The 27,736-nt window shown below is 48.6% G+C and overlaps 12 protein-coding genes across 12 annotated transcripts; 5 read left to right on the top strand and 7 right to left on the bottom strand.

Moving 5' to 3' along the window:
• Nucleotides 1–204: 204 nt before the first annotated feature.
• Nucleotides 205–1,323, top strand: PHATRDRAFT_49419 (predicted protein; the record flags this gene model as incomplete). The annotated part of the gene is made up of 1 exon (XM_002184168.1): nt 205–1,323. The coding sequence occupies exon 1, from the start codon at nt 292–294 to the stop codon at nt 1,321–1,323; it is 1,032 nt and encodes a 343-aa protein (XP_002184204.1). The 5' UTR covers nt 205–291.
• Nucleotides 1,324–1,627: 304 nt separating this feature from the next.
• Nucleotides 1,628–3,732, bottom strand: PHATRDRAFT_49418 (predicted protein; the record flags this gene model as incomplete). The annotated part of the gene is made up of 2 exons (XM_002184046.1): nt 2,169–3,732; nt 1,628–2,092 (listed from the first exon to the last, which is right to left on the bottom strand). Exons 1-2 carry the CDS (start codon nt 3,495–3,497, stop codon nt 1,628–1,630), a joined length of 1,794 nt encoding a protein of 597 aa, XP_002184082.1. The 5' UTR covers nt 3,498–3,732.
• Nucleotides 3,733–4,054: 322 nt separating this feature from the next.
• On the bottom strand, nt 4,055–5,319 carry PHATRDRAFT_49417 (predicted protein; the record flags this gene model as incomplete). Its single annotated transcript, XM_002184045.1, has 1 exon — nt 4,055–5,319. Exon 1 carries the CDS (start codon nt 5,186–5,188, stop codon nt 4,055–4,057), a length of 1,134 nt encoding a protein of 377 aa, XP_002184081.1. The 5' UTR covers nt 5,189–5,319.
• A 1,135-nt stretch (nt 5,320–6,454) lies between these two features.
• On the top strand, nt 6,455–7,180 carry PHATRDRAFT_15929 (predicted protein; the record flags this gene model as incomplete). The annotated part of the gene is made up of 3 exons (XM_002184167.1): nt 6,455–6,665; nt 6,705–6,879; nt 6,961–7,180. Coding segments are annotated over 3 exons (606 nt in total), but the record flags the coding sequence as incomplete, so codon positions are not given.
• Nucleotides 7,181–7,529: 349 nt separating this feature from the next.
• PHATRDRAFT_49415 (predicted protein) lies at nt 7,530–10,165 on the bottom strand. The gene has a single exon (XM_002184044.1). The coding sequence runs from the start codon at nt 10,151–10,153 to the stop codon at nt 8,393–8,395; it is 1,761 nt and encodes a 586-aa protein (XP_002184080.1). The 5' UTR covers nt 10,154–10,165; the 3' UTR covers nt 7,530–8,392.
• A 511-nt stretch (nt 10,166–10,676) lies between these two features.
• PHATRDRAFT_49414 (predicted protein) lies at nt 10,677–13,293 on the top strand. The gene is made up of 3 exons (XM_002184166.1): nt 10,677–11,114; nt 11,213–11,523; nt 11,602–13,293. Exons 1-3 carry the CDS (start codon nt 10,934–10,936, stop codon nt 13,168–13,170), a joined length of 2,061 nt encoding a protein of 686 aa, XP_002184202.1. The 5' UTR covers nt 10,677–10,933; the 3' UTR covers nt 13,171–13,293.
• Nucleotides 13,294–15,596: 2,303 nt separating this feature from the next.
• On the bottom strand, nt 15,597–16,127 carry PHATRDRAFT_6586 (predicted protein; the record flags this gene model as incomplete). Its single annotated transcript, XM_002184043.1, has 2 exons — nt 15,597–15,755; nt 15,831–16,127. Coding segments are annotated over 2 exons (456 nt in total), but the record flags the coding sequence as incomplete, so codon positions are not given.
• A 502-nt stretch (nt 16,128–16,629) lies between these two features.
• Nucleotides 16,630–19,074, bottom strand: PHATRDRAFT_30334 (predicted protein). Its single transcript, XM_002184042.1, has 4 exons — nt 18,618–19,074; nt 17,618–18,500; nt 16,932–17,560; nt 16,630–16,853 (listed from the first exon to the last, which is right to left on the bottom strand). Exons 1-4 carry the CDS (start codon nt 18,840–18,842, stop codon nt 16,653–16,655), a joined length of 1,938 nt encoding a protein of 645 aa, XP_002184078.1. The 5' UTR covers nt 18,843–19,074; the 3' UTR covers nt 16,630–16,652.
• Nucleotides 19,075–19,262: 188 nt separating this feature from the next.
• On the top strand, nt 19,263–21,265 carry PHATRDRAFT_49411 (predicted protein). Its single transcript, XM_002184165.1, has one exon. It carries the CDS (start codon nt 19,397–19,399, stop codon nt 21,203–21,205), a length of 1,809 nt encoding a protein of 602 aa, XP_002184201.1. The 5' UTR covers nt 19,263–19,396; the 3' UTR covers nt 21,206–21,265.
• Nucleotides 21,266–21,306: 41 nt separating this feature from the next.
• On the bottom strand, nt 21,307–22,233 carry PHATRDRAFT_40111 (predicted protein; the record flags this gene model as incomplete). Its single annotated transcript, XM_002184041.1, has 1 exon — nt 21,307–22,233. The coding sequence occupies one exon, from the start codon at nt 22,231–22,233 to the stop codon at nt 21,307–21,309; it is 927 nt and encodes a 308-aa protein (XP_002184077.1).
• A 1,071-nt stretch (nt 22,234–23,304) lies between these two features.
• PHATRDRAFT_49410 (predicted protein) lies at nt 23,305–25,281 on the top strand (the record flags this gene model as incomplete). Its single annotated transcript, XM_002184164.1, has 1 exon — nt 23,305–25,281. One exon carries the CDS (start codon nt 23,305–23,307, stop codon nt 25,279–25,281), a length of 1,977 nt encoding a protein of 658 aa, XP_002184200.1.
• On the bottom strand, nt 25,257–27,728 carry PHATRDRAFT_49409 (predicted protein; the record flags this gene model as incomplete). The annotated part of the gene is made up of 7 exons (XM_002184040.1): nt 25,257–25,428; nt 25,466–26,055; nt 26,136–26,257; nt 26,330–27,266; nt 27,411–27,516; nt 27,599–27,603; nt 27,686–27,728. The coding sequence occupies 7 exons, from the start codon at nt 27,726–27,728 to the stop codon at nt 25,411–25,413; spliced, it is 1,821 nt and encodes a 606-aa protein (XP_002184076.1). The 3' UTR covers nt 25,257–25,410.
• Nucleotides 27,729–27,736: the final 8 nt, after the last annotated feature.

Raw genomic sequence — 27,736 nt, 5'->3', positions numbered from 1 at the left:
GCGATTTCTCCGAAAATCCGAACGGATGTATCTTGGATGGGTGGCTTGAAACTTTTGATTGGAGCTTTTTATCTTATTGCGACTTTTCACGTAAGCCTACTATTCGCTGGGCACTCTCATCGTGTCTTGCTTGACTGTGAGTTTCTGCCAACCGATCCAAAATGGGTCCACAGAGGACGAGCAAACCATCCTTTCCTGTTAGATCAGCCTCGTCACTCTCCGTTCCGGTGAAGTCCACTGTGGCGAACGCACCAATCGGTACAATTTCTCGTTTTTATATCTTTCGAAGTCATGGGACGTAAGAGGAAACGGCACAATCAGAACCAAGGTCACAAAAAGCGGCATGAAAAGGAGAAGTATTGGATCAATGATTGCAAGTCTTCGAAAGATGGAAACTACGATTTCTGTCTCTGGATTACCCGCTCTTACCTTTCTGACAATTATCAGCAGCTGCATGCTTCTGACTCTTTGACGGAATGCGAGAGTGATGCTCACATCCTTTCCGAGAAAGATTTGGCTCACCGGATTTCAACGCCAACGCAAAATGCCTATATTGTCGATCAGAGAGCAGGCGTTCCATTTAACTCACAAGCCGACACAACCTCTAAAGTCACGGTGCTTTCCGCTCCTAGAATAGAGGAGCGATCACTGAAACCATCAATCCGTATTCGAAGAACCGGCTCGGCCGATAAGCCACTAGACGTGTCCAGTAACGAGCACTTTTCTCTGCTAGCCAACGGCGACTGCGGAGATGGCATCTGCAACCCGTATAGGCAAACGGAGGTCGCTGATAAATACTGGGCCCAACGGAAGCGACTCTTCACAAAGTTTGATAAAGGCTGCAAACTTGATAGGGACGGTTGGTTCTCGGTCACTCCCGAAATAATTGCGAATCATATTGCACAGAAAATGTTTCACGGACATCACGACGACAAAGCAATTGTGCTAGACGCCTTTGCCGGCGTAGGTGGAAATTCCATTGCATTTGCTCTACGACCAGAAGTATCATTAGTGATTTGCGTCGATATTGATGAATCGCGGCTTTGCTTTGCTGCAAACAACTGCCTCGTCTACGACATACCGAGAGAAAAGATTGTTTTCATTTTGGCGGATGCCATGGACGTCTTGGCGAGATACAAGAGCGGGGCACTAGCTAGCTGTCTTCAACATCTGTCGACGAAAGAAAGTCCAGTCCACGGAAAAAGATTTTCTGCCGACTATCACGGCTACCGATACGGAGGTGTCGAGCTTCTTCCAGAAAAGCTCGACGCCATTTTTCTTTCACCTCCTTGGGGATCCCCGGAATGGACTATGGAAAGTTAGGACGTCAGGGATATAGTCTCAGCTGTATCCATTTGGGAAAAGAAATCGATGGTGATGACATCTTGATGGCGGCAACTCAAGCAGCATGCCCCGACGAAAAGAACATTGCTTATTTTTTGCCTCGTAACTTGAATGGCTTCAGTGTCGGAAAAAGCCTTTACAAAGCTGGATTTGATGTTTGTTGGATGGAACAAAATGTTGTCAATATGAAGTTGAAAACGATTTGTGTTTACACGAAATTAGCCATGGTACCGTAATGCTGACCTATTTCCGTCTTTGGCTACCCACAAGGAGCACGAGTCAATTACAAATTCGCGGGATCACTCGAAGTTAGCCGAAATCTAGGGATTGTCCCTGAGTATATCAACACGAGCATGATGAGCATGCCTAAAGCAACACCTCCGGCTAGTCCCCCGTACGTTACTTGACGGAATGCGTTGGGGTCATCCTCCAGATAATTCAAAAGATTCATTCCAAATAGAGACCCAACCAATGAGACGGACGCTACGCAAAGCGACAACACGCTTATCAACATGTTGGCGAACAAAATCTTGTTCCTCGCAGAGTCTAATTTCTGGTCAACAAGCTCGGCAGCCGTATCAATTTGGCCTTGTATCAAATCTAAGGAATTCATTAATGTCAAGGAAGTTTGTAGGTGGGACTCCAAAAGTAGTTCAGACTCATCAGACTCCTCCTCGAGGACGCTTTGTGGAACTGGTTGAATAAACCGCTCCGGATGGGTAAGCAATCGAGATAAATTCATCAAGGCCTGTGATGTATACAAACATATAAGTTTGTCAGTATCGTCAAATCCGACATTCAGTCGAGCCGAAGTCTAGACGTACCATGTCCTCATCTTCGTCCAGTATTCTATTCATTGACTGGACAAAACCCTTCACACGGGCGTTCATCTCTCGGGTTGCATCCTTAATGGCACGGATTATTGTCAGGGGGTCATCACTAACTCCATGGTCGGTGATGATACGATGAATGTAGCCGACAGTGGCTTCTTGCAATTCCTTTGTATCATCAGTAAGCAGCTCACAAACGATATTCAAACATGCATCAGCGCACTGCAGTTCGAAAGGCAGATCAATCCATTCCCGGCCTTCCATCTCGTCCCATTCGTCCGCATCCTGTGAGTCGTCTTCTTCACTATCAGCAGCGTCTTCTAACTCTGTCGTTTCTGACGGCGTGGACTGTGACGCTTCAAACGCTTTTCCAGATTCGCTCGAAATGGGGTCGCAGTCATCAGATTTTGACGAATGGCGCCCTATGATCTTGCTGAGCAACGATTTTTTTGCTTTTCTCTGCTTTTCGTCCGAGGAGCGGGAGTTGTTTGAATGCAGATTATCACCAATATCTTTCTCGTCACTTGCAGAGTTCACGCTCGATCCTCCTCCGAAAATTGAGTCTTCGACCTCTGCTGCGCCGCCGCGCACGCGTCGCTCCACTTTCACCAACAAAGAATCTGCTCCGTCCGGTACCAGCACCAACAGTCGATCTCGCAGAATGATCGCCCTAAGTGGGTCAAAGTTAAGCAACATGACGTGTCGTCGGACGAGAAGCGCAGGCTCGTTGGATGCCGAAAAGGGCGTCACCAAGCGCCTCATGTCCCGAGGATGGAGATAACCGCCAAGACGCTCTCGATAAGTGATTTCTGAGCTCCTCTGACGTGCTGGGTCCTTACCGGTCGTATCGATTGAAATGCTGCGGTTGCGCTTTGGTTTCGAAGGCTTTGGGAACGACGGAGCTTGAAAAGTCACTCTTCTCTGGGCTACCTGAGTTTCTGACGCTTCTTCACCAGTGATATTTGCTAGTCCCAGGGGATACGGTGACGTTACTAAATCATGCAGAGTCTGTCGATGATCATTACTCGTGGCATTCGGCATTTTGGGTATCTCCTCCAGGTCGACGTTGATCTGGTCTTTGCGATTCGTAATGGCGCTGAGAACGTGCCGATAGAGGCCTCGAACACTGAGTGTAAGATATTGCGAACCGCCGTCCTTGTGTAGTTCGAATACCAACAGCTCCTCCAAGCGTTCCTGCAGAGCTTCGGTACGCTCGGTCGGGGTAGGGCCTGCCCATCGCAGGCTTTTTCGCAAATTCCCCAAGTTCATTTTATTGACGAAATGCGATGGCTGAAGCACATTTCCCTCACGAAGACCCTGCATGGTGTGTGCCAGACGATCAAGGGTTCGAAGGTAGTCGTACTGTACACGCGTTCTCCCAGAACGTATTGGCCGGTACCGAGAAGTAAAGCGCACTGGACGGAGCTATACAATGTTCCGAGAACCAACAGCCTATAGGCGAAATGTCCAAGAAATGATAAAACCAGGCAGCCAAAAGAGTATTGTTGTATCAAAGCATCAGCTAATTTTTATGGGACAAGTACGTCTACCGTAGCTTGTTGGATTCTGTCGGAATGATTTACTGCTTGTGTCATCAAAGTTACTATTAACAGTAGTTCACAATCACTCTGTGACGGTGGATGTGATTTTTTCTCGATTGCAACATGAGTCTCTCAGGAGATACGATTCGGCAAAAAACACCCGGATAAACAATTTGAGTGTGAAGTCATTCTCTATTAACTACGCAACCGAGGTGTGAGGATGTAACCTATGTGGTATGGTGAAAACTGCACTGATGTGTGTGTGTGGCGAAGGCTGGCATTCTTTATCACACTTATGCCTCATTGCTTGCTTCAGTTTCGGGATCTCTGGGGAGAAGACTACATTAATTCGCACTTGCCGGTGGCAAATCCCAACACACTTTGTGGTCCTACCGCACCCAATTGTTCCCCTAGTCCGGATGCGGCATTTGTACACGCAACAACAAAGCAATAGTGCCGCATGATCAGAATCCATTCTTCTAGTTCATCCAAGAACTCGCTTCGATTGGCCTGTGCTCGCTGTGTTGCTGTTACGATTGACTCGTAAGCTGCCCACATGTCACACCCTACAACATTGCCGTTGAATCCTGCCGACCGCAATTTCTGCATCTGCTGTGCAAGTGTCCGAGTCTGCACGAGACAAGAGTCGTTTTGGGCCACATTAGCGTGACGTAAGTTCTGTTCCATCACGCGTCCAAAGGGATCCGATCCCAGAATGGGCTCGTACAAACAGAGACAGGCCTGTGGGAAGTGCCGCGGTAACGCCGCGATTAATGACTTTGTGGCAATCTCTGGCAAATACATAAGGACGCATTCTAGAAGGAACAGAACTGGTGCATCCGCTCTTAACCCGTTGCTTGCCAACGCAAGCATCAACCCTTCGGGATCGTTGCGAAGATCGTGACCTAGCAACGTACATTCCGATTCGTATGAGGTATAGATGTCGGGCTTTATTCGGAAGTGACAATTCGAAGTACGTTTTTCAACCGAGCTGTTAAAAAGGGACGGGTTGGCACGAATAATGGATGCCTTTTCTTGAATGACAGCTGGATGATCAACCTCGAACCAATGTACCTTATTCGACGATGATGGAGCTTCACTATTTGTATTGGGAGCAGCATTCTTTTCGTCACCCCCAACGCTCGTTAGCCGTCCTTCCTGATGCCGAAAGAATGTGGTGTCTTTGCCACAGCCTAGTACCACGACCTGAATCGGTGAATGCGGATCCCTGCGTGCCACCACCAGTTCGACGAAACTCGTCACAGCCCGATCCATGCAGCACACACGAGCGTGCGTACCCCGTTTAATAATAGGTTGCACGTGACGATGCGACTGCCTGTTACCGTGAGATACGGTGGCAAAGGCGGGTAAAAAGGCATCCCAATAGTATCCCTTGTCCACGGCAGCGAATTTGGCAGACCAGGCATCGTTTGCCGTGAGGACGATGGCGTCGTCCGAAGCGTGCGAATCCATCCATAGAATTGGGTTACTATTACGTCGTCGCGGCCTGTGTACACGATGCGGATTGGTAGCTATCTCCGCGCGCTGACCGTTGAATTCGGAATGCGTTCCAGAAGTTCCCAGATGTGCGGGACACTTGCCGGAAATCCAAGGCCATTTTCTTGCCTAATCCGTACGCGTTGGTTTCTTTCGCTTGCGCTTCTCGATCGGCTGTTCTCCTTGTTCGGACGATGACGGACGCTGAGATCGTGTTCGGTTTGGTACGAGCTCGCGTGACGAGAACCTCATCGTCCCAGTCAGTCGTGCCTGGGGGCCGCCTTCGCCTGGCATTCGTCACGGCTGATGTCGTTCTTCCCTCGCTCCCGCAGAAAGAGTTCCGGTGAGCGTGCGTGCGTGCGTGCTTCGTATACTAATAGTAAGGCTGTGTACGGTTCGGGTCTGTGACGCTGCTCCCGACGACAGCCGTTGTCGACTACCGAACGCAAAACCGCACTTTGAAAAAGACCGGAAAGACATCTACGAACTCTACCGTGGGTTTTGGGTGTTTGATTTCGTCGATCGAACAACGGCCTCGTTCTCGGGGAGCCACAGATCCGAACTTTCCACCAATCCAACTCTTGTTGCCACACCAAGTAGGTAAAGAACCTACCGGGCTCTCCCGCCACCATGACGGCCCCGACGACGGCTTCCGCAAAAGAAAATATGCAGGAAGAGCTGGACAGCGAAGGAAGTCCCGTCAAGGTCGCCAACATCGTCTTTATCGAAGGTATCCTGGGCAAAGGCTCTTACGGCTTGGTTCGTCTCGCGCGACGGAAACATATTCAGCGCGGCTCGGAATCTTCTTCAGTATCCGCACACCAAGCCATGTCCGTGTTGCAAACGTCCAAAAGTCACGACGAAAATGATATTTCCATCGATACCAGCAATCGCAACCGACCGGGACAACGACAACCCCCCGCAGCACTCCGCAACGCTCCGCATCCGACTAACGTACGTGCGCGGGACAATCGCCGTCGGGGAGGTCTAGAGCGTAGTGCGTCGGCACCGTCCGGTGATGATTTCTTCAATCTTACCGAAGCAGAAAAGAACGTGTACGGGAAAAAGGATACCGCGCAACACGCACACAATTCCCGTATCCACAAACTTCTCCACCGTAATCATTCAATCAGCCATAAATCAAGATCCGCTAGTCTGGGTGAAATGGACGACGACAGCGAAGATGAGCAGCTCGTCGCCGTCAAAATATTTCAAAAATCCATTCTGAAACGAAGTCGAACCATGGAAAGGGACAAGGAAACACACAAGGTGGAAATCAAGACAGCCTTGCAGCAAGTAGAACGCGAGATTGCCCTCATGAAAAAGCTGTCGCACCCAAATCTGGTTACATTTTATGAAGCGATCGATTCCCCCGATTCCGATCTACTCTACATGGTGATCGAGTACATGCCTCTGGGGGAGATTCTAACCTACCAAAACGATGGCACGTTCCGTCGGAAAGATCCGCGGGCATCACGAGATCATCTGGAAGGATTGGTGGACGGACATTTTGATGAGTTCCACGCTTCTCTCTACTTTGTTGACATTCTGCACGGACTAGCATACCTGCATCAGCACCACATTATTCATCGAGATTTGAAACCCGAGAACGTCTTGTTGGACGCTCAAGGGATTGCCAAACTCAGCGATTTTGGCGTCTCGCACATGTTCGAAAGCGCGGACGAACTACCGACGTCACTCTCGCCGCACGGAAAACGTCCCAATCCTCGCTGTGGTCTTACCCGTAGAGATACCGACTCAGCGCTCAATATGAAACGCATGTCCAATGATGGGCTTCTGACGAAAACAGAAGGTACCTGGGCCTTCTGGAGTCCAGAAATGTGTGAAGGAGGGCACTTTTCGGGCTACGCAGCCGACATATGGGCAGCCGGAGTCTGCTTATATATTTTTGTCACCGGAAAGTTGCCCTTTTTTAGCAATGTTCCGTTAGATTTGTTTGATATGATCAAGGAAGCCAAAGTACCCTACGATGGCCTGGATTTGTCCGAAAATCTGGTAGAACTTTTGCAAATGACGATGGAGAAGGAGATGCAAAAGCGTGCAGGCGTCGGCGATTGTCTGAAACATCCCATTCTTCTATTGGCACGGGCGCAACGTATTCAAGAACTCAGTGTCGAGCTCGCCAGGAGCAAAGCTACCAACACAATTGTGGAAGAGCGCGACATCCAATCGGTACGTAATTTGTTGTGTTTGCTTGGATGGCAACACGCCATGCTTTATCAATATCTAACACAAGTCTCGTTCTTCTTATTCAAGGCATTCCGTATTGTCACATCCATGCCGGCCGTGTTGCTCAAGTCCGCTTCGAAACAACTCCAAGAGGGCTTCCAAGCCGCTCGTCAACGTTTATCAATCGGTTCGATCGGCAAATCCAGCTCATTTTCCGATCGTCAAGAAAAAATTAACAGGAAAAACAGCTTCGAAAAGCATGGGCATACTTCTTGGAATGGTCACAGCTCGTACAACGGCTCGTTCAGCGGCAACGAATCCTTCAACAGGAGCTCAGAGTCGTTTCAGTCGCCTGAATTCCCTGTTGTTATAGCCGAGAACAGCCATGAGTGCGATGACGTGGACGAGATGTCGGCACAGGACCTAGTTGAAGGCATGAGAGAACGACGTCGCAAGGCTGGAATTGAAGGGAAAGGCGATTGGCCGAAGTCGATATTTCCTGGCATACCAGGAATTGCCGACAGAGATAGTGATGAAAGCGATCACTTTAGTTCTAAGATGCCCTTTGCTTTTCCACGCAAGAAGCCGTTGGAAAGCAGCGAAGATATAAAAACCCCTACGGCACAACGGATGTCGTTGTTTTTTGGAAGAAAACGGTCCGATGTCAGCAGCATGAGCATCGACGAAGAGAGCGACGAAGAGCCTCAGCGGCGTATCTCCTTTCTCAGCCGTCGAAAATCCGACAGCTCAGATAAACGATCTTTTGTTCCCAGTATCTTTCGAGGCTTGCGACGAGCTAGTGCGGGCAGTAGCTCGGCGGATATATCTGATCCGAAAGGGTTGTAAACGGGAGGTATTTATTGTCGAAACTAATCATTTTTGAAAGCAGATGCTACATTAGAGAGTGTAAGTTGTATTAATGCATACGAAAAAGGAGAATCGCTGTAAATTTTAGAAAATCGAATTACATCCAATGCATACACTCTAAGTTTACTTCGTATCAGCATGGTCAATCGTACCCACATCAAAGAGACTCGGACCCGACGATGTCGCCATAGTTGTGGCCAAAAGATTCTGCAGATTTTGCCTGTACTTGGCCATTTCACTTTCGGTCATTAGACATTCGTCCATAGCCGCTCGTATCTCGTTTTCGTTCAATCCGATTCCTATAAATACAATCTCCTGCCGACGGTCGCCGAACTCCTCTGAGACAAAATCATCCCGCACAATGCGATCAAACTCTGCCATATTTTCATCAAAGAATTTTGTCATCTTTTCCCGTGGCATGGTTCCCCACCATTTGCCACCGGACGTGATGCTAAAGTGTTTACCGGCATGTGACCAGTACATGGCAGTTTCGTGTCGCCATGCATCACTGTTGGCCCCACTCCATTTCGACGGCCCGAACCAGCAAAATCCCTTGCTCCGCAGCACGCCGCTAAAAGGGCTTTCGTCCATACCGTCCTCGAACAAGACTTTGGTCTGCTCTTCTTGCAAGAAACCTAGATCAAGTGTATCCTTAAGAGGTATGGGCCACGTCTCCAACATCGTCATCAATCGCTTCGGTTCGAAGGGAACAGCGGCCTTATAGACGAAGTTGACAATACCCAACTGATCCGTAGACGTACTATGGGAATGAGTGTGCTCATGAGTTGCATCGGTACAATCTGGATCGGCACAGGTACTCTCCGAATGCGCATGGCTGTGTTCGTGTGACACGTCGGTGCAGCCGGCATCCACGCACGCGTGATCGTGCGCGTGTGAATGCGAGCTATCGTTGCATCCCGATTCCATGCAACCGTGATCCTGGGTGTGTGAATGGCTGTGTGATTCGTCGTCGCAAGCCGGGTCCGTGCAGGCTGCGGTAATCTCTTCTACCGTTCCAAGTATCAGCTTCGGGGCAATCTTTCCAAAGACTACTTTTTCGACATTGGTTTTGCCGTTCAGTGCCCGCGTGACCTTTTCTGCTACCAGCACTTCTTCCGCATTTGAAAGATCGCATTTATTGATGAGTACAAGGTTGGCGGCTTCAACCTGTTCGGCCAAGAGCTCGGCAACCTTGGCGTTACCTGCACACGGATCGACTGGGTTGGTCCATCCCGGTCGGTCGGCGGCAGTATCCCACGTCATGTAGTCGGTCCCAAAGGTTTGTGAGTCTACCAACGTCACGACTCGTGCAATATCTGCCATGTCGCGAACTTCCGATGGGGCCATTTTCCAATTGTTTCGAATGGCCATTGGGTCCGCGACTCCGGAAAGTTCCACGACAATAGCATCGAGGTCGCGACCCAACAAGATCTTCTCCACCGAGAAGAACAGTTCATCCGCCAAGGAGCAGCATGCACATCCATTTTGCAGTTCCACCATATCCGAGCTCTGTGACTGAATCAGCTTGGCGTCAATATTGACGGCGGCAACGTCGTTGACGATGACCCCGATTTTTTTGTTGTCGTTCGTTTCGAGCAAGTGCTTCAACGCTGTCGTCTTCCCGGTTCCCAGAAATCCACTAAGGAGCGTTATGGGAACTGGAGATTTTGTTGTTTCGATCTTGACGTTGTCGCTCGACGAGGCTCGGAGACTTGTAAAATGCCGTAAAGATCCTGGAATGCCCATTGGCGGATGGAGAGGTCTGGTGTTGGTGGCCATGTGCCTCGCCGATTCTGTAAACGCAAGACGTGATACTGGGAGAGACCCAAACGCCATGGCTGATTTTCGAAAGAGAGATAGATAGCCAAAGGCTGCGGTCGTCATGGTACGAAGAAGAACTACCATCGTGACAGGTATTTTCTGCAGAAAATGAGAGGGACCAGGATCGAAAATTGGATGGGGGCAAACAAAAATATCCTTCACAGTCACCACTCTTGGGTTCGATCATGCCGCAAGGTAGCGAGCGACTGACGGTAGGCGGTACCGACAAAAGTCAAGAGAAATTTTTGAATTTGACGGCTGACGTAAGGAAAGGAACAGAATTTGTTCCGGGTCATGAAATGAAAAATTGCTTCCTCGTCGATGGTCCGAACGTTGTTATTGCCCCGAAGCCTGAACCTTAGCAGCACGATCCAAAAGAATGACGTTCGACAAACGGACCCAATCAAATTGCTTCGTGCGCGACTAGGTCGAGCCGAACGCACAGGGGTGGAATCACGCATTCACACACACGCGAATATCACTTACCAGGGTAGTCGCTCACTGTGAGTCCAAAAGGACCGGACACTCTCCCCGCAACCCAAACCTCTCGGAGCAGCAAACGCATCAACACGTCCAAAAACCGGAACGAGATCACCTCTCGGAAACAAGACACAAACTTACTGTTAGTTTCTCTGCATTCGACGATAGATTGCAAATTCAAAGAATACGCTTCAAAGACGAGAACTCGTCCCACGGTTCAACTCGAGTTCATAAACGACACAAGTCAAACCAACGTTAACGTTCAGAACTCGAGAGTTGGAGCTTCGCTTTGTTGCTTCCGACTCCGGGCAGGTTTTAACGTTGAGAAAGTCCAATCTCGGAAATCGAAATCACCCAATCGTCATGTCGATAACGAGCGTAGAGTTTGGCAAGGAAGTCGATGCAGCTGCTGCTCCGACTGAAGAAGAAAAGAAAGATGACGGTTCCTCCGAATCGGAAGGCAAGCCAAAAAGTCGTACGGTTGACTGGCCTTTAACGAACATTCAAGATCCGCACGAGAATGATGTCATGTACGGGCGAGGAGGTGAGAAGAGTTCGGCGATTGGTACAGGTTGAATAAGTGATTTTTTCTAACATTTCGAAAAATATCGTGCCGTTTTTTTTTCTTTGTCATTTTGGCAGGCGGTACCAATCACCACAAAGGAAACAAACGTTACCGCCAAATGGTGGAAGATCGCAAGGTCGATTACGTCAATAGCAAGCGTCTCGACAAACCAATGGTTGCGCTGGAAATTGTCCGCGAATGGCGGGCTCAGGATCCTCCGGGTCGATTTCTGAAGCTAGATGAAAAGACCAACCAGTGGAATGATGTAGGGGACCGGAAAGCCAGGGAAAAGATCAGTCAAGCACTTCGTGAAAAGGCTCCGCTTATTCGCAAACAGCAAGAAGAAGAACGACTCGGGAAAGATGGGACGCCTCTGCTGAGCGACGACGTGAGTTGTAAAGCGAGGGACTCTGGCGTGAAGATTTATAGTTTACTTGATTCCTCACCTGTGTTCTTACATTACCAGTCAAGCGGGGACGAAAAGCGGACACGGTTTGCACAGGGGACAAATACAGGCAAACGGAATGTCACGAAAGCTGTTTTGGCGCGTGATCACAGCCTGGGGCGCGAGTATTTGGAAGATAACGAAGCGGTTACGTTGGATGGTTTCTCGTGGCAAGATCCATTCCAGAGCAGTCAGAGACTACCTAGTGATTCCGCGTTGCAAGAGCGAACGCAAAGTCAGGAAAGCGCTGGAGCACGTCACATGGGACCACCAGCACCGCACGAAACGAATTCACGGACAGGAAGCCATACCAGTATTGGAAGTTTGGGAATTCCCCCACATGGAGGCAGACATTATCGGTATAGCAGTCACGAAAGTATTGTACACCTTCCACCATCTCCCGGACGGTATGCTCACATGTCACAAGAAGATCGCCACTTTCAATACACAAATTCGCAGGGCCGATTCGAAAGCTGGGGATCAGCGGCGCCACCCATGCCGGGCGCAATTCATCCACAAGGCAGCTGGAGCCAGTACTATTCTAGTAGGGAGCATTCTTTGGGACAATTTCCTCTACCTCACGCTTCCGTAAGCCATCCTGCAACATATGCTGCTTTTGATTCCCGCGCAGGTTCAGGTCACTGGGGTCCCCCGTCGCCGCATGCTCAGATTTCACCTGTCGGTCCAACACAATATCATTATTCAAATGGATCGGTTCCTCCAAATCCGCTCCCCCATGCTCCCCCTCCACGACAGCCGCCTCAACAACCTTGCCTTCCATCATCATCGGGATTGGGAAGTCCACCATCTCCACCGTATGAAGTCGATCCGTCGGTTGCGTCAACTTGGTCGGGACAAGGTGTGGGAGAGCTTGTGAAGACGTTGTCCGGAGAGGAGTACGATCGAATACGACGGGATGCAGCTTCGACTTCACCAGTACTGAGTTCTAAAAAGGACGAGCCCTATCGTGTTCCGAAACCTCACATGGTAAAACGTATGACATCCAATCATAACGAAACCATAGAGACCAAGCCTGACTTAATTGGCCCTTCGGTGAAGAGATGTGCATTGAACAGAGACAATAGCCGTGCTTCCAATAGACTGAAGGAATTGAGCTTTCCTGATCAATTCAAGAATGGAAAGTTTGACACAGCGAAAGAAATGAGTGAACTTAGCCAAGACATGGATCGTAGCTCTTTGACTTCCGTAACGCACGGGTGTGAAACACCATTTGATTTGGATACGCCGCGAATTGTTGACGAAGGCGGCGGTGGTCTTCCACCGAAGCCAAGTCGAGTAACGGAAATCAACCGCATGAGTACAATCGATGAGATTTCCATGGATCTGATGATTCGTCCTGTCACTTTGTCCGCTAGTAGTAGATCCACAACTATTGAAGCGTTATCGCTGGAATTTGACGATGGTCCGCCATGGAAACCCAGTAGGCTCGAGCGAACTTCGACAATGGAGTCTGTGTTTTCAGATTTACGAGAGAATTTGTTAAAGCCACCTACGCTTGGACTCACCGATCGCTTGACAACCAAAGATTTGGACGAAATGATCAACGAACCCATCCAGGACGATGAGTAGGAATTACCCTCTGGCATACGTCGAGTTATTTAGCTACCATGCGGCTAGCAACGGAAAATGAATGTGCCTCTTTATGTCGTCAAAGGTGTAACTAGTGATATAGGATATATATTTTGCATAATCTTTCCTGCTAGTAGTAGTGCTGATATACATTTCCCATGCTTTCCAGGTGTATTTTCTTCAGCGACCCAACCGGCCACTCCGCGAGCTACTCTTCTTCTTGGGTGTCGCGATCGCGGAAGTGGTACCACCGAATGAGAATCCTCCATTGGATGGTGCAGGGGCAGTGCTGCCAAACAGGGAGCCTCCTGGAGTCGGAGCTGGTGCCCCGAACGCAGGAGCTGGTGATGGTGCTCCAAATGCAGGTGCCGGTAAGCTGCTATTGCTAAATGAAAAGCTACTCGAGGCAGGAGTAGATGCGGAGGAGGTTCCGCCAAACGAATAGGCTGAAGTCGGAGCAGGCACCGTGGTGGCCGGGGCCGCTCCAGGCGTCGGACCGGATGCGCGAAGAAACTGCAATTGAACCTTTTCGTCTAGACTACGCTGTCGGCTTCGCTCCTCACGGGCAGACTTTTCCAAAACATTGTCGCTGTCATTCTTTTCAAACCAACGGTACTGGGTTCTGATTTCGTCCACTTTATGGTGAATTGTGTTAAACGACTGAGTTAGATGCGAGAGTGTGATATGTTGATATTCAACAGTAGAAGAAACGTGAATGGGTTCCGATGACAATGACAACGCCAATCGTGACTGCAGGATGTGCGCTTGCTCTTGAATGTTTGCAAGACGGTGCTGTATGTCTTCAATAGTTTGCCACAGAAATGGGCTAGGAATCCGCTCGACACGGTCAACGTAGGCAGCCTGTCCATCCAGCAAGTCCCGTACTTTTTGTTGTGTGTCCTGAGAAGTGTCTTTCTTTTCTTCTTCCACGGAAAGTCGAACACCACGCCGGGTTGCTACTGTTTCAATGGGAATTTTTCCATACACGAACGCCTGTGTAACAGCCTCACCACAAATCTCTTTTTGCTGCAGCGCACGGGAATGGAGTTGCTCCAAGTCTTGCTGCAAACGCTTGCCAGCCGTTTGTAGTTTCGCCATTTCGTGTGTCAAAGAGGGTGGCTGTGACGTGGACGCCAAAGGTGTCCCAGTGCTTGCAACTAGTAGTGCCGGTGCCGTAGACTGAACATTGATCATTATCCGTTTGTGTCGTATGATTGTCTCGTGAAGGTTGTCAATTATTTGACGGTACTGCGGAGAAAGATCACTATACTGAGTGCTTCCCGCAATTGATGCTTCTTGCTGAGCTTGAGATTGTCCTGCTGGAGTTCCAAAAGGTGCTGGAGCCGGACTTCCGAAAGGAGCGGGTGCTGGGTTACTCGCAAAGCCGAATCCAGATGACGGTGCCGGTGTAGTAGAACCAAAAGCAGGGGCCGGAGTAGAACCAAAAGCAGGGGCCGGAGTAGAACCAAACGCAGGAGCCGGACTAGGAGATCCAAACCCGCCCGTAGCTGGAGCGGGTCCGAAGGTAGCCGCCGGACCGCTGCTCGACGAGCCGAAGGAGAAACCACCACTCGCGGGAGTTGGCGCACTGCTTCCGGTGCTTCCAAAGCTGAACCCACCTCCGCTTGGTGCCGGTGCAGGCGTAGCGCTTCCGAACGAGAACGCCATTCTATTTCTGCAAGGATCTTCCACGGCTAGATACACAAGAAGTACTCTATTGTCGTGAACCAGGATGTAGTTCTGCGTTTATTGACAAATTTTCTACTGTGATCCTGAAGCCAATGTCGGAAGGCCGGGGCACCGTAATACGTGTGATCGAGCAACAGTAGCACTGGCAACGCCGAGATGTCCGAAAGTCGACGACGGACGGGTGAACGGACGTCACAAACAGGGATGTCGCATTGGAAATCCAAATTCATACCACACTCAAATCTATGCCCAACGAGGTTAGCTTCTGGATTTTGCAGAGTCTATAGAATCGCTAGGGTGAGTGGGTAGCATCCAAAAATGTGTTCCCGCCAACAGTATTAGTGCTACACTCAACCACCATATTGACCGACATGAGACATTGGAATACAGTACGAACAATGACAAAGCTATGACTTAGTCAAAGTGGGGGCCACTGAAGATGGTGCAGTCTTGGCTTTCTTCGATGCCGGGCCAGCGCTTGGCCGCGGTGCCGAACGAGGAGCACTCCTCGACACTGAAGCTTTGCGTGACCCGGTAGCCTTTTGGGACTGTTGCTTCTCATGAATGTCACGCAATGCGGCATCGACCTCTTGCATACTTTGATCGACCCCCATCATGCGTTCTTTGACAGCTGAAAGTTCCTGGTGCAGAAACTTTTGTGCCTCTATAAGACTGGCCATATCTTCCGAATCCGATAATCCTTTAAAGTGCTTCAGTTGGGTATACGTGGTGATGGGTGGGAGGTTTGCTACGCGAAGCAACTGAGTATAAAATGTTTCGGAAGGATCGGTAAACACCACTTCATCGTAAGATTCAGCCACAACCGCAGTTTCCGTATCTGTGGGAGCTGCATTCGGTGCCGTACCCGGGGGATAAAGCTTGATTCCATGAGAAATCTGTAAAGCGGCAGAACGTCTTATTTAGTGCCCACATGTGGGAATAAGAAATTGGAACCACTTAGTGAGACGTACCAGAATAGGCCTTTCAGACGAGTCTTTCCATACTATGCGTACTTGTGCTTCAAATTCACCCCATCCTCGCTCAGTTACTTCGTAAGGAGGTTCAGTCAATTCTCTAGTTGGCTGGGCGAATGACGGGTGCAGATGAAATACAACCTTCGAGATCACTGGTGAAAGATCTTCGTTATTTGGTCCACGGAGATGCAGAGTCCACTGATGAGTGTTGTATTCGTCCGCTTTCTTTCCCAGGTAAAAAGCAACGGATCCGTAAACAATGGGTAAACATGCTGTCGTGTGTTCCATCCGCCGTGGCGCTAGAAGACCCGACTCGTCGGATGCGCCGGACGTGGACTTCGATGCGTTGGTTGATGGTTTTTTCGATGCTGTCATGGTAATTTGGTAACCTCAGTGCGTTAGTCTCGCCCACAAAATCAAACAAATGCCCTTGTCTGTGAAAAAAGGAGTTTCTGGTTTTACATTGACATGATCGCTATGGGTTTTGTCGACTGTGATTCGTTTTATGTTACGTAATTAAGTTGTTACCACAAGCTTTTCCCTTGGCTCATGTTGGAGCCGAGTTGTCGAACTGACTGTGAGTGACTGTGAGCAGATTGGAGGGTAGCTCTAGAGCTAGGGTTACTTCTTGTTCATTGTCGTTGTCACAAAGCGGGCTAGAAAGTGCTCTGCTAGCGAGTCGAGAAGGTTCTTTCCATGAACTGTAAACAGCTAGAGAACAACAGTAAACTAGTGTTGAAACGGTTACGTTTCACACTTCAAAAAAGTTATGTAACGTAAAGTCATGCATGACAGTCAGTGAAATTGCGAGCAGCTTTGCTATTTGATTAATGCATCCATAGCGGCAAATGTCTCATCCAAAGCAGTGGCAGCCTTTTCGGCATAAAATCGAACATCCCTATCTTCATCTTCGAGCAGCATATTCAATACAGGCAAAACCTGTGATTCGTAAGCCGAGATGCCACACGCGTGAGCCATGGATTGCAGTTCCTTTGCCACATTAAATCTGATGTTTGGTACCTGAAAGGAACGAGTTTGAAGGTGATGAGCGGATAGCTCGAACACGACAAAAGCATGCATGACATCATTCAAACTTACAAGGTCTGTTGCCATCTCAAGAATGAGAGGCAATATTTCTATCCGTGCCGAATCAGAATCCATTTCGGTTGCCATCATCGAACATGCCTGAAGCGCCGTTAATCGTCTAAGGTAAGATTCGTTTTCTCGAATGTCCACGATCGATGGAAGAAGAAACTCAGTTGCCCAAGTTGTGCCAAACAAGGCAGTCAAGTCCTTGATATTGCTAGCTGCCGCTTGCCGAATAGTTGCAATATCATCACCGAGCCATTCAACGCAGAGAGAAGCAAGCTTCTCGCTCACAAATTCTTGTCCTAGCTGCTTGGCGAGCAGAGGTATAAGTTGGATAATTGCCATACGGATTCTCCACTTGCCATCTTGGGCTAAATCGAGAATGGCTGGTAGTAGTGACTGCGATAGTAGATCGACACCGATCACTTCATTTAAAGCTGACAGCGAGGAAATAAGATTCAATCGAACCTCCGAAGCTGCGTCACGAAGCAATAAGAGAACAGGGGGAACAAGAAATGTAATGGTACCTTCGCGACCCAAAATCGGAGCTAGCTCAGTCGCCACCATGGCAAGCGCTGCGCGGACATGTTCGCTTTCGTCTTCCGTTAGACTTGTTACTCGCTTTACCAGGCGCTCTGCTACAGGAACACGAAGATCCGTAGCATCTCCTTCGGAATCCCCGTCTTGTGGAGGACGGTGTTGAGGCGGAACGAGGACTTGAGCATCGCCCTTTGCGACGTGAGCTAAGTTGAAAGTAGCAGCTGTTCGCACTTCAGCCTCTGGATCTTGCAAGAGCTTTTCATAGCCTTGTACCAGGGAATCCATGACATCGGGGAGTCGACCATAGGCGGAAATTACTTCTGAGAATTTGGCAGCCGTCGTCCATCGGACTCGCCAGGACCGATCGTCAATCGTTGCAAGTATCAAAGGCAATACTTTTTTCAGTAATCCTTGCTCGGATTCGTTTAAATCACCGTCCACCTCACTCAGTACCTGTCCGAACGCCACACAGTTCTCGGTGGTTTGCAGTCGAACGGAATCGGGCTGTTCGTTCGAAGAGAACTCTTCAAATATGGGCAAGAGAGTTGTTACGACACTTCCGGTCTCCGACAAAGAGCTCCTTCCTGTAGCTCGGACCACATTTTGTACCATTTGTCCCAAGTATTGTGCCGCTACTCGACGGACCATGGGAGTATCGTCCTTTGCGAGATTCGCATAAAATTCCAAATGTTCTTTCTGTTGTTCGACACGCAGACTGGTGTAGGCCTGTGACAAGAGGCCCACGGCAGAAATACGGGCGGTGAACCATTCTTGCGTAGCCAAACGTGCGATCATTTTTGCGTAACAGGATTGGTAGTCGGACTCGGAAAGTTGCGACGCAATAAAGAGTGTACTTTCGGCGGCGGCCTGGCGCACCGTCGTTTCTTCGACGCTCAGAAGGAGTTCCAGAGGTAGAAACAAGCTTTCGGCGTGCGTTGGCCCGCCAACAAGATCTATCATGCGACCCAGTGCTTGTGCCATTGCTAACAGCACTTCATCTTCATCATCCACAGCATCACTCAGAAACGGTAACAATTCCTAGAGAAACACAAAGGCCAGTGTGAGATACCTTGATTACGATTCACACGCTAGCTAACGTCGATTCCATTGTCTCATCCACGCGCTCAGTATAAATGTTGGTAGTTGTTGTCTTACGTTTCGTGTGCGCTCCTCGCCTAAAATAGCTGCAACGGCATCCAAGCGGTGCGCTGCCGCCACCCGTTCGGCCATGTCGTTTCCTCGCAGTAGTTCAATCGCTTGTCGAGCCTCTTCTTCCCGGGTGATAGGAACCACTGTCCGCAACAGAAGAGGGGACGACAAAGGAGATGAAGAGGGACGAGGGTCATCGTCGACGGGGTCCACATCCATCGGAATGGGCATGGCGGTGCGGAAGGTTGAGTCGGTACAGTACTGCAAGGCAAGCAACAGATTCAAACGTGCCTGCGACTGTTGGTGCTCTTTTCCCCAAAACCAAATGACCGCTACGTCGGAAACTACTGGAATCACTCTGATAGCTGAAAGTGTACAAAGAGACGAAGAAACGACGGACTACAGCCCAATGTCATGGGGATTGTGCTGGTCTGCTAGAATACCTGCCAACACTCGTGAGTCGTCCATCCATTGTCTAGCGCGGACCGCAAAGTGTGAAGTTGTAACTGGAAGCACACGACAAAGGCCTGGACGACGGCTAAATATGCGACATGTCGCTCTCTAAATGAGAAATTCCGATTCCTATAACTTTAGCCAATCAAAAAGCCATTTGTACGCTGGGAATTCTCGTGGTCTCACAATACGTAATTTCTCGAGAATGGCTGTCTCCCTCTCCAGAGTAGCAAGCTTCGTAAACTGGCAGTGACCAAGATATTCAAAACCAAAAGTACCCAGATTTGCCGGCTGCTTGTCTTACCCTTCGCAGGACTGTCGCTCTGTCTTCCATGAAGAGTGCGATTGTTTCCTTCCTCGCGGGATTATGGAAAGAAGAAGAAGAGTCAGAAAGGATGCAGATTCAAGCGGTACCGGGCTTGATGACGCTCTTGGACGTCGCTCTGTATCGAACAGTAGAAGGACAGCTGACGGCAACGATCCACGCTAGCCACCAAATTCTGGAAGCCTGGCTGGATGTGAAGCGGCAGGCGGTTACGGTTCTCCAGGCACTTCGCAAAGAACTCGACCTCAACGCGACGCGTAGAATCCAGCTGGATGGATTCGCCCGCACCGCGCTGGATGCGGCCTGTGACGCCGTGGAGCGTTTGACGACGGACAAACTCGCCCAAACAGCAAACTTAAGCGATCCTTTTCCGCAACAGGGCACCTCTGGAAATGCGGGCAGTGGAATAAATCATCATTACTCGCATAGTATCAGTGCAAACCTTAGTCATCTCGACGAGTCTTCGCGGAATGACACCGGCCGCCGAATACCAATGCGTCAAAGAGGGAAAGACTGCTGGGAATCACCGCGTTTGCATTGCCCGGACTATGTGTGGGCCGAAGACTTCTCGCAGGCTTGTCATCGACTAATCAAACATTTATACAAACATCCCTTTCTCGGTGACGATCCGGTCGAGACGTCGACCGTGTTAGCCAACGCACCCCGGAAATCTTTTTTGATGTCAGCCGACACCGAACACGAGGCACAGATCCTGGTTCGGCTACTTAAAACCGATATTCCGGTACGACTGTACCAATTCCGTGCCTCCATGGAAGCCGATTCTGTTGTTTCAAAGCGTCTCTATCTTGTCAAGTGTGAATATCGTGCCCCGTTCCGAGCGTTTCTGGAAGCCCACCAATCGGTCCAGCGCGCTCCCAGCTTGGAACTAGTGGGTGAATACACTTCGGGATCAAACCGAAAAGTAGCCACTCGCCGTGAGGAAGCCAAAGAAAGACTTTCCAAACTGTTGGAAACGCCTTGCTTAGTGAAATCGCTTGCGCTGGAGCAAGAGATTGAAAACTCTGAATTGGAGATCGCCAAAATTCTTTACCCTTTTTGCGAATTGGCGCGTTACGTTGAACACAAAAACGCGCGACTAAGGTCAACATCAGGTCTTGTTGACGAAGACAACGTCATCGAGCTGCAAGATCTTCTTCGCAGGCTAAAGGGGTTGCTGTGTCGTCGAACGACACTATCCACAGAGACATCAGCTGGTATTCGTCCCCTCCTTTTAGATCTGCAATGTCTGCCACGTGACGAAGACGGATTTACTCCCTATCAGACTCCAACGGCTGAGCGGGTCGCCCAACGAGCAACGGAACTTGTGAACGAGCTGCAGATCTTGTCGAAGATATCGCAGAAGCGCCACGTCTTTGCCACGGAAGGCAAACATGAACTGGATTTGCGGCCATCAATATCGCGGGGATGCAATGATTTGGACGGGGAACTCTTGCACGCTCTTATCGTCGATTGGTTTTCCATGGTACATCGGCAACATGAAGTGATTGGTGAAACTGATTTTCAAGAATTAGCAGAAAAATTGCGACATGCGGAAATGCAGATGAGTCTCGCTGTTGCCACGAACCAGTCGTTGGCTGCCGTACGGGATCGTCTCAACTTAATACACAAAGATCGGGAAATGAAGTTCCAAGTCCTTAAGGAGACTCTGGAAGATCTTTCCTTACGTGAAATGAATCTCGACATCGAAGTCTCCTCGCCCGATAGGCACAGAATGCTGTCTCTCCAGCCGACCTCAGCATTGGGTGTGTTTGGACAAGCTATGCAGCTTGCTGGTGAAGCGCTTCCAATTGGATGAGCGAAATCTTTCGTATAGAGCACAATTTAAATTATTCTGGCTAATGCATGTGAGACTGCGACTTGCAACTCTCCTGATGTTGTGTGTGTTATATACGCTTGCTACAGTGGATCTACAAGAAAGCCCCACGCCTTGCACGTAGTCCCGTCGAACAATACGGCATTGTTGGCTGGTTCTCCTTTCCCACTGATCGCCTTGATGACCTCGTTTCCAATAATTCCTCCCAAAACAGAGCAAACTGGAGCCACTTCGCTTGTCGCGACTTTTGCAAGTGCTCTTAGAGATGTCTCCGACAACAGCTCATTCTCGAGTAAAGATGGAGCAGTTTCTTTGATCCATGAACGTGTCTGCTCGAAAAAAACTTCGGCGGACAGTTCTGATGGCCAGCTTTTGTTTTTGTCCCCGTATTCCAACAAACAGCGGTACTGTACCCATGCAGGTGGAGGTGTTTTATGAAAGCGGTTCGTAGCATGGTCTAACGGACAATCAAGCACTTCATCTAAGGAGATGTATCTTCTTAGTGGAGTTGGGTCAAGCAAGGTTTTGCCAATTTCCGGTCTATAAATATGCTTGCTACCCAAATCCAAGGCGCAAGCTCCCATCATACCAAAGGTATCGGCCAAGAAAAATTTGCCTCCCGCATTTGTCGTAGCTTTCGCAATGCGTCGGGCGTCCGTTTTCGGAAGTTGCGATGCGATCACGATGCTAAACTGTGAGACATACTTATCGGACAGCTCATCGACAGAGGTCGGCGAAATTTCACACGAGCCTAATAGTGGATTAAGCTCTTCAACCACAGGTTGCATGGCTTCCGCGACCGTCAGATATTTCTGCTTTTTGGGGTTTGACTGACCGTCAGTAAAATTTCGATCGGCGCAAGGTAGCAAAAAGTTGGGAGACGCGACGACAGCATCGGGATATGGCCGAGGATCGCACAGCACCGCCCGAATTCCTGCCAAGACTAGATTCTTCAGGATTTCTGCCGAAAGTCCCGTCACGTGAATGTACAAGACCTTCGCTTGGCTCATTTTGGTCTACGGACGATCGAAAAAGCCAAGCGATGTATTGGAGTGTTAGAAAAAAATACAGAAGCAGAGAGGTCCACAAACGGTACAAAAAGCATCGTTCAATGTATGCCGCTTCGTTACGTAATTGGTATCTGCGACGACTTGCCTGAGATTCGGCTCCCCAGAGTCGAATCTGACGATCGTATACGTCGGATTCATCGTGTTTGGCAGGATTGTTTTCCTGATCCGTGGCCATTTTAAATAGGTTTTTATCGACTCTGTAACCACCTTCGGCTTGTCTAGATCATAAGGAAATTCCTAAACGATTCAAGGTTTTCGCCGGAGTCTGTACTAAACTTGTACGAGTTGGTCAGAGCCCGACGAGAACAGAGGAGAGGGAAAATGGGGTGCTACCAAGCCGCGAGATTTCCGTTCGCACCATGTCACAAAGGGAATAGAGAGTCTTATTATAGGCGTCTGTACGTCACAAAAGCTTGGATTTGATCACCAGTTTTTCGAGCAAAATGCTCCGTTTGGCCCGTGCCCCTTGTAACTCGTCACTCGTATTGCCTGTCCGTTTATTCCAAGACTCAACGTACTCTCGACTGCGTGATTTGATCGACCGTTGCGTTTTCAGCTTACTATAAGACCAATAATACCTCTAGTAGCAGTCAATGTAAATGGAGATTGATATACGTTTCAGTATAGACATAAAATATAATGTCAAAACAGCTCTCCGATCAAATTTACTTATCTGTCAAACAAATACGTGAACAGTAAAGGGAAATTATGACAAGCTCGTTAGTCAAATCATTTTGAGAGAGCACTTTTTACGGTAGAAGCGAGCGACGATCTAACTGTAAATTTTCTGTCAGTCTTGTGGCGGACTGTGAATGGTGCTCGCCTTTGTTGTCGAGTCGCAGATTTTCTCTCGCTACTAGCAAATCATTATTTTTGCGGGAAAGAGACGGAGCCTTTCGTCTCTTAGCTTGCTCGTGCTACTTGCAGTCCTATCGACAAAAGCAGCTATTGGAGCCGTCAGAATCTGACTCGCAAATCTTTTCCTTGGAGCAAAAGTCACGGTATCGTCACATGGGCAAACAAAGGAATCGCAAAGCAAAGCCTCTCAAATCAATACTACCTGATTGTCTCGATCCGATTGACGAATCAATTGAGGGATCAGAGTCATCGTCCATTCATTCGGAGAATTCGGAACCTGGAGTAGACTATTTAAAACCAGGAAAGGAGACGGCTCAACATACGCAAAAAGATAGCAACCAGCCAGAGATCACTAAACAGTTGGACGAAGAAAAACAGAAGTATTGTGATAATCCTAGCTTTCGTTCTGCAGGCATTGTGTCAGGCGAACTCATAAAACAAGAACTTTTAGTAGCACCTTTCTTTCTACAGGGGACTCCTTCACGATTCGAAGAGAATTTACACTCAACGGAAGAATCAGGTTCTGTTACTCCAAGTATTCCGAACATCAGGAACGAGCCTGTAAACAGCGATATCACGAAACATACTGTTCTCGCAAGTATGATCACTCCGACGGAAAACGTCTCGAACAAATCTATTTTAGCGGTTGTCCGCGACGACTCCTCAGCCCCTTTGTTCAACTATGACGACGACTTCGACACCGACGCTGTCGACCCCGAAACGGAAGAAGAGCAGTTGACCTGGCGGATGGACCCGTCCAAGAGCTTGAGTGACTGGAAAATCAAGGTAACCAACAAGGAGACACGGCAGAACGAATTATATCACGTTCACAAAAATTTACTTGCTGTTGGGCCCAAAAAATCTGAGTACTTCGTCCGTATTTTTCGAACCAATAATCGTCTTGATGTGGGAACCAGTACCACCGACATCTTTATGGAGAGCGTGGCTGCCCACGTGATTCCACAATGGCTGGACTTTCTCTATTCGCCCGACGATGAGCTGGTCATTGACACACAAAGTGCAACTGGCCTCCGTCATCTGGCTCAGTTCTTCGGAATGCGTTCCATGCACAAGAAGGCCATGGAGTTCATCGTACAAGATTTGTCCATGACAAACGTGATTGTCTACTACAAGGATAGTGTTGTACTAGCGGATGACAAGATTTCCGAGCTTGCTGCCAACCATTGTAGCAACAACATACTATCAATTGATAGCAAGCACGAGCTACTCACGACGGTCGACCCTTTCTTCTTCCGAAGATTGATGACAGGTCCAGAGATAGACAGTAGAAAGAAGCAATATCATATCAGTTCTCTCCTGGCTGAGTACTGCGCACTGAATTCGAACGTACTTGATGAACAGTCATTTGAACGATTGACGGATGAGAAATATTTGCCACTCGTGGACCGAAATGCTGCGTTGACTTTATTGGAATTGGAGGCTGATCTTGTGTTAATCAATTCTTCTGAAGAAGAGAAAAGCGAGTTGACGAGTTTACAATTAAGGTGCATCAAGGACTTGACGCTGTATTGGCAAGAGCTAGAGGTTATGGAACATGATAGGATTATGCGTGTTTGTCGCAAATTACCATCCACAGTTGTTGCTGACCTTTTGGTCAAATCGCTAACCCAGGCCAAAAAGAAAGTTGATGAGGTTGAAGCTCAGTCTGCAGCTCAGACAGCAGCGGTAAAGCTAACGCGATCAGGATCGGCGAAATCTCTTGCCTCAGAAGAAAACAGCAAAACGGATTATAGAGACATGTCTTCAAAATCAGACAATGGAAAAATGAAGGAAGTTCGTAAAGAGTACGACGCCAAGATGTCGAGTCTGAAACGAGAACATCAAAAATCAATCGACAAGATCCAGCGAGACTTTGAAAGCAAGCTTTTGAAGCTCCGAGATATTTGTGTTGAAAAAGATAAACACATCGCAAACTACTGGGACGAGCTAAAGCGTTTTCAGCGTTTGCCAAACCAGCCTGAAGGAAAGATCATTCCGTCTGGTCTAATGGCAAAAGCGACCAAGATGCCGGAAATTGGGAATCAGCCACCAGATGGATATTTGCTCGTCGGAAAGGGCAAAACTCCATCAAAATACCCTGTATTCTTCTACAACGGCGATCAAGTCTAAAGTACAACCTTTTACTCTACGAATGGTCACGCCAGTTGACAGAGCATGTGATTTGGTCGTACCTAAAATAAGATCGAACTTTTCAGACAGTGAATTCCTGCACAGGTTGATCATCGATGTAAAAAGAGACTAAAATTTCACCGTCAACTTTGACGTTCCAGCGATGTGTCTCGTATGTGTTAACGCTAATAGGAGGATCTTTTGGTCCCAACTTGCCAAAGAATCCATCTTCGTCAAAATAAAGTTCTGCCTTTTCGAAACGACGATCCTTTCCACTATTTCTAAAAACAGCCCGAAGCTGCTGTGATGCAGCCGATTCGGCTTTTGTCACATTGCTGAGATCTTTTTTCAAAGGCGCTCCTTCAAATTCAGGCCTTGGTGCATTCCAGACCCACAAATTTGCCGCCCATTTCGTGGTCGCTCCGAGAACTGGACAACCGGAATGAAACGACATTTTGTCTTCGGCTCCGTTGGGATGTTGCGAATAGAATAGGACAGCCCGAGCTAGCTTGGGTCGGACCGAAAGGCGTGCTCGGCACTGTGCAGCCATTATTTCTTCCCATGAATCAGGAGTCAATGTACTTGCATCGCCTGAATCACGTAGTTGTTGGATGGCGCGATGGAGAGGAACATGCTCCTTGCCTGGTGAATCCGCTTTAACAAAAGCCGTTTCGCCTCCATCATGTTCGCCAAGATCGCTCATGTAAAGCAGAATCGTTGCAAACCGATTTCCACCTTTTCCAACGCTTTCATAGTCATACACCTGAGATCCGTCTGTCATTCAATTGTACATAAAAAGCCATCAGATCTATAACCGTGGTAAATCAAAAACATCATGCCTGCAAAAATTTTACCTTTGTCCTCTAAGTAATCCATATGGGCGGTATAAGCATTTGATTGGTTGTAGCGCAAGATTTGAAGCCCATCAGTCAACGACTCCTGGTATTCGTCAATACCAAGAACTGAGAGACATCGACTGAAAAGGGAAAGAGAATATTTAAACAAATGAATCGAAGGAGTCGCTGAACTAGAAGATGTGGATTCTTACCGCTTGATCGTCTGTGCCAGGGTTCCGTGAGTATCCCACGCATTTTCCGAGGTGCGTTTGTTGAAGATGCTGGCCGTAGCGCTGCCGGTGGTACTGCGATGCAGTCTGTACGTGGGTGAAGTCTCTTTAACTGCTTTATCAATCAAACTGTGTGCTTCATCAGCAGAAAAAAAATTATAAATATCAAAAACGCGAGGGTCCAGCGACAGTACTTCAAGCGAGATAGGTTGTCCAAGACTATCTTTGACATGAGAAATTTGGAATATTTCTCCGACGTATGAGGGCGCAAACATGAACACGCGACCGGCCGGGGCGGCGTACAAATGCAAATCCATCCTGTCTGTGCATACATCGTTTTCTTCAGTACATTCCCGCGTTTCGGCTTTTTCGGCCATTCTCAAAATGTCCTCAAACGACGAAATTCGATCACCTTCTCGGGAAAAGAATCGACAGGGTAGATTCCCTTTCCTTGGTATTCGGACCAAATGATCATAGTCGTTCTGTACAATAGTACGATCAACACCCATATCACAGTAGTGCAGGAAGCCTTCCGGGGCAGTACTGTTGTCGTTCGATCCACAATCGGACGCGGCGAGCTCTTCAGCAAAAACTGCTGTCAACAACGCTTCCAATTGGTACTTGTCAACCTCCTTCTTGCACTCCATTTGCGATAAACCTTTTTCAATCGTAGACTCTGACAAAACGGAAGCTCCGCATGCTTCTGGCTCGCCATTTCGATGTAGATAAAATGAAATCGAATCCAAAACGTTCAATTGCTGTCCCCCGATCGACAGGCTGTCGAGCGTGCAGGAAACCACAGCTTCATCTTCTTCTGCTTCCGACGTGACAATTGAACGTCCATCAATGCTCTGCGCAGAAATCCTTACCTCTGCGAGGGTCGGGAAAAGGAAAAGGGCGACCAGAGCGACTGTCCTAACTGTAAGTATGTGAGTAATCGTCATGGTCAAACGTAGAGAAGTGAGAACGCGTTAAAGCGGTCATCTCCACTAACACTCGCAACCGCTCTTTCGGTGACATGTCTGTCGGATCCTGGAATTCGCGCTCAAAAAATATTACTTACAGTTAGAAATCTCGGATTTGGCCGGAATAGGGGAATTGCGCCATCTAGCTAGAGAGGCGCTGCCCGAATAGGGAATTTCCTCATAAAATAAGACAATGAATACCTTCTACAAAAAATACAGAGACCAAATGGTACAAACCATCGGTGAATTGTATGATTGACTGTAACTGCAAATCGAAGGTACTTACATTACCTATGTCTTTAGGGTAGCAACCCTCCCAGAAAGACAGTACAATGTCAATCCTCTATCCTGAGACATCTTGGCTAGCATCAACATTGCGAGACTATCACTTCATGGGTGCTGTCTTCGCGCACCATTCTATTCT

Source organism: Phaeodactylum tricornutum, chromosome 22 (assembly GCF_000150955.2).
Source record: "Phaeodactylum tricornutum CCAP 1055/1 chromosome 22, whole genome shotgun sequence".
Classification (NCBI taxonomy): Eukaryota; Bacillariophyta; class Bacillariophyceae; order Surirellales; family Neidiaceae; genus Phaeodactylum; species Phaeodactylum tricornutum.
This window is presented reverse-complemented; position numbering and strand designations above follow the sequence as displayed.